We start from the raw sequence: 4,643 nt of genomic DNA, 5'->3' as shown, positions 1-4,643 counted from the left end.
CCCATGCCTGGAACGCTGGGGACAGGAGGAACAAACGAGAATCAGCAGGGAGATAGATTTGCCTAGTCTCTGAGTGTCTCCAGGTCTCTTCCCATCTCTGCTCCCCTCTCCTTTTACCTTCCAGCAACCCAAACAGGCCAGGCCCCCAGGTCAGGAGGCCACTATTCTCCCAGATGGGCAGCAGCCACGACAGCCCCCATTGCCGCCACCAACCTGGCATCCAGAGTGCTCACTGGCCACTCCAGAGATGGCCCCACCCAGTTGGTCATCTCTCCCAACCTCCAGCCCCAAAATCCATTTCTCCAGGTGGGGTCCACACCTTGTCTTTTTTCCAAGTTTCACTGGGGGCTCTTTCTGGCTTGGATGAGCTGTGAACTAACCTAGTTCAAAGGGGCTCTTAGCATCATACAGCAAGTCCCACCAGCAGTGACCACTTTTGGGGCAGGGGCTGGAGAGGGCCTATCATTCCTACATTCCAAGGGGAAAAAAACTAAGAAACTCAGGCCAGGCTGCAGCCACAGTCAGAAGGCTAGAGCTGGCATTCAGGTCCCCTCCTCCATGAATTCCCTTTTCTCCTGCCTTCAGTGAGCTTGGGGTGAGGGGGGTGGGGGACACAATCAATACAAAGAGATGTTCTCCAGCTCCCACAGGGCCTTAGCAACCCGATTTCTCCCCGATTGTAAGCACCAGTCACAGCAGACTCCATACTACTACACCACAAACCCCCATTTTGGCCTGTTCCTATTGCAGTGACTTGTCACTGTGTCCAGTGGCCAAGCTGCCCCAGATGTTGGGGGGGCACAGCCAGTGCTAGCAAACCCACAACTCTGGCATGAAGGGCCCCCAAATCTGCATTTAGACACGTTTTCCAGATTCTTTTGTCCCTTGTGAAGCGTATGAAGTGTATAAACTGAAGGCCCTGGGCCCTCGGACCCTGCAGAACCCAGGGGTGTGGGGATGGCAAGCAAAGTGACATAAACACAGATCACTATCATGGAGGGGACACAAGGGCATGACAAAATCACCCTGGAGCATTGTTCAGCTGCCAAGTCCAAAGCCAAGAAATGAGTTTGTAAACATTTTTATTTGCATGTTGTTGGCTTGTGCCCTCTTTGTAAGTTCAAGGAGGCAGTCAGTGTGAAGTGTGCAGGCAAAGGGGAGATGAGAATGGAGAAGAGGAAGGAATTTCCCCCTGCCCTCGCTCTCTTTTTCAAGCTGAGCACCTGGAGTCGCATCTGAGGAAGTTAATGCGACTCCATTGTACAGGTTTCTTTCTTTACATTCCTTGGGTTACTAGACTGTTTTTAAAATCAATGCATGAAAGATAAAATTTTAACATGAAAAAAAGGGGGTGCTAGGTAGAGAGGTGAGGGGCACTGCCTGGCCCTCACTCTACCTCCAGTTTCAGGTGTGGAGGCAGAAAGATCATCTCCGTCCAAGGGCAGGAGAGGGAGGGACGCGCCCTGAGTGGCCAATAAGATAGTGGGTGGTGGGTGCTCTGGCGTCCCTGCCTGCACCTCACAGCAGGTCCTCTTGCTCACCCTGCTCTCCTTCTGCTCTGGCCTCGGCCCTCAGCACCCTGAGGCTCCTGGCCTCGCCTGCCCTGGGGACTCTTTTGGGCAGGGTTGGCACCCGAGGAGTGTGCCAGAAGGCTCTCCGGCGCTTGCGAAACCATGAGAAGCGCCCAGGGGTTTGGAACCTCACTGTCTTCACCTGTTTTCGGGCCCTAACTCCTGGGGTTGCTCCTGTGGCCCCAGGGGCAGCTAAGGCTTCAGCTTCCTGGACAGCTGGGGCTTCTGCCCTCTGATTATGTGCAGCCCCTGCCCTCTGGTCAGCAATGGCCTCTGCCCCCTGATCATGTGCAGCCTCTGCCCTCTGGTCAGCAATGGCCTCTGCCCCACCAGATGCAGCCTCTGACCCCTGGTCAGCTATGGCCTCTGCAGCCTCCATCCTCTGATTCTCTGCAGCCTCCACCCTCTGATTATCTGCAGTCTCTGCCCTCTGGTGATCCACAGCCTCTGCTTCTTGGTCAGCTATGGCCTCTGCCCTCTGATCATCTGCAGCCTCCACCCTCTGATCATCTGCAGCCTCTGCCCTCTGGTCATCTGCAGCCTCTGCCCTCTGGTCATCTGCAGCCTCTGCCCTCTGGTCATCTGCAGCCTCTGCCCTCTGGTCATCTGTAGCCTCTACCCTTTGATTAGCTGTAGCCTCTGTCCCCTGAACTGCGGATGCTGCTTCCTCCGTCTTGCGCCTCCTGAACGAGGCCCAGTTGATCTTGGGCCTCCATCTTCTTGGGGGGGCCTCAGGCACTGGCTCATCTCCTGCATTCCCCACATTATCACTGCAGCTGGCGCTTCCTGGCACCTCATCCCTCTCCACCCTGGTGGAGGCCTGCTGGGCCTCGCCCACTCCTGGGCTGGACCTCGGCGCCCAACCCTTCACCCTCTGCTTCAGCTTCCCCCAGGAAACCTGGCTGACATACTCTCGCCACCTGTCCGCCTTAGACGGTTGGGGCCCTGAGTTGTCCTCAAACATGGGCACCGGCAGGTTCACGCGGCGGCGGGCAGGCGGCGCGTTGGGTTTCTTCTCCCCACGCCGAAGGAAGGCCTCCACCAGTTCCTCGTCATCCTCGCTCTCCAGGTCGCTCCCCAGGAATTTGCTGCCCAGGTAACTTACGGGCATTTTGCGCACCTTCCTGCCACGCCCCGTGCCTTTGTGGCCCTTGTTACCCTTCTCTCTGGAGGTCTCGAAGTCGCTGAACTCGCTGTCGCTGGCATTGCTGCTGTCATAGGTGCCCACAACCAGCCGGGGAGGAGGGGTCACCATCTGCTGGACTCTCCTCCTCCCTCGGGGCTCCTTGGGTTTTTTGGGGGGCTGGGGCGGGTGAGGGGTGCTCTTCTCAATGATGCGGGCCACGTCCTCCAGGGTGCGGCCTTCTTCCTCCAAAAATTGGGTCAGCCGCTCCCGAAATTCCGCCTCCTTGGTGGCAGGCTTGGAGATGACCCTCCAGACGCCCCCAGCCAGCCTGACCTCCCGGGGGATGAGCAGATAGTCGACGTCCTCCCCAATCTGCAGCATCCCCACCGTGGAGTCCTCCTCCTTGCGGAACACCTTGCCGATCTTCTTAAAGGTCCCCACAGGCTTCAGGGCTTCCACGAGGACGTCCAAATCCACATCTTTGCAGACGTCGGGGACGGTCCAGAGTATCAGGCAGTCGGGAGACGGGAGGAAGCCCCAGGGGAACCAGCCCCCCACGTGGCTTTTCTCGAGGGTCTTTAAGATCTCCAGGGTGAAATCTGGGGTGGGGGGGCAACAAGCCCAAAGGACACTACTCTTGGGGATCGAAGTGAAGGTGGGAGGTCCCAGCAGCGCTGCCCAGAGAGTATCACCTCCCTAGGCGGAGGTGAGCCAACACCTCCCAATTTCTCTGCCTGCAACAAGTCCGGTCTGGACCAAGGCAGAGTCCCCTCCCAAGGACTGGTTGCAATCAGTTTCCAGGATGCTTACGTGAGCCGGGGTGAGGTTAGTCCTGAGGCTCAAAGCCCACAGCAAGCTCCAAAAGTGGTGTGCCAGCTCCAAGTTGGGGAGCACGGGCTGCCCGCGGCTCTTCCTGCCCCAGGCACTAGGGACACGCCTGGAACTTGGGAGAGGACTTCGCAGACAAAGACAGCTCAGCCGCGGCTATTCAATATGGCCGAGGCGCTTGGAGGAGGCAGCCCAGCCCCTCAGGAGGGTCTCCCGCCCCTCGGCAGGCTGCCACCCTAGTCCAGGCTGACCTTGACGCGCCTCCCGCCTCCCTGCCCGCGCGCGCTGTTCTGTGGAGTTCGGGGGCAGGAAGTTCCTTCTCGTCCTCCCCCTGGGTGAGGCCCACCTTTCCCCTTCTCATCTTACACTCCCAGACTCGGGAAGACTGACAGAGGGGCTGTCCACTCCTTTTGGGTCGNCCGTCCTGTCCCCGGCCGCCTACGCAGCGCCAGCCCAGTGCCCACACACGGGGACTGCTGTTTCCAGTCGTCGAATGACTGACTGAATGAACCACGCGGGCTTGGCGAACCGGACCCAGATGCGCCGGGCGAGGAAGGTGCTGCAACGCTCCGCCCTGGCGGGAGGGAGCCGAGGGGCGCGCGGAGCAGCGTCTCAGGTCCGAGTAGCAGGGTCTTAAGGCCTTGAGATCCCGCCGGAAAGGGCGGCGCGCGGGGCCCACACTGGCCCCTTAGCAGTAGGTTAGTCCCCGCGGGGATCCCGGAGGTACCGAGTTCCAGAGGACCCCGCGGAGCGCTGCCGCCTCGGGTGGGAGGAGAAGGCAGCACCCGGGACGAGGCCGAGAGATCCGCGCGAAACTTAAAGGACTTGTATCCCGGCCCGGAGCTGTGGCTGCTGCGGGAGGCAGAACAGACAAATGCAGACCCTCGGGGAGAGTTACCTACGGGTGACAAATAATAAGCCTCCTAGAGAAGCGCACGGTCCTGCATTAAACTGTGATGACTGCGGGGGAGAAAAATCCGGAGGGCGGGGCCTGAGGAGGGGGGGCAGGAGACGGTTTGCAATCATCAGCTGCTTAAGGTTGTGCGGCGAAGCCCTCACTGAGGAGGTGACTTTTCAGCAAAGAACCGAAAAAAGTGAGTTAGGCAGACGGATACCCG

General features: G+C 59.1%; 1 protein-coding gene across 1 annotated transcript; it reads right to left on the bottom strand.

The window, feature by feature from the left end:
- Positions 1-1,065: 1,065 nt before the first annotated feature.
- Positions 1,066-3,884, bottom strand: CCDC8 (coiled-coil domain containing 8 subunit of 3M complex). The gene has a single exon (XM_019625199.1). It carries the CDS (start codon positions 3,076-3,078, stop codon positions 1,519-1,521), a length of 1,560 nt encoding a protein of 519 aa, XP_019480744.1. The 5' UTR covers positions 3,079-3,884; the 3' UTR covers positions 1,066-1,518.
- Between the last annotated feature and the right edge of the window lie 759 nt (positions 3,885-4,643).

This window comes from Hipposideros armiger, unplaced genomic scaffold (genome assembly GCF_001890085.2).
Source record: "Hipposideros armiger isolate ML-2016 unplaced genomic scaffold, ASM189008v1 scaffold_619, whole genome shotgun sequence".
Taxonomy (NCBI): Eukaryota; Metazoa; Chordata; class Mammalia; order Chiroptera; family Hipposideridae; genus Hipposideros; species Hipposideros armiger.
This window is presented reverse-complemented; position numbering and strand designations above follow the sequence as displayed.

Bases quoted from the DNA above. Each gene is read 5' to 3' on its own strand.
- CCDC8 (XM_019625199.1), bottom strand. From the start codon at position 3,078: ATGCTGCAGATTGGGGAGGACGTCGACTATCTGCTCATCCCCCGGGAG.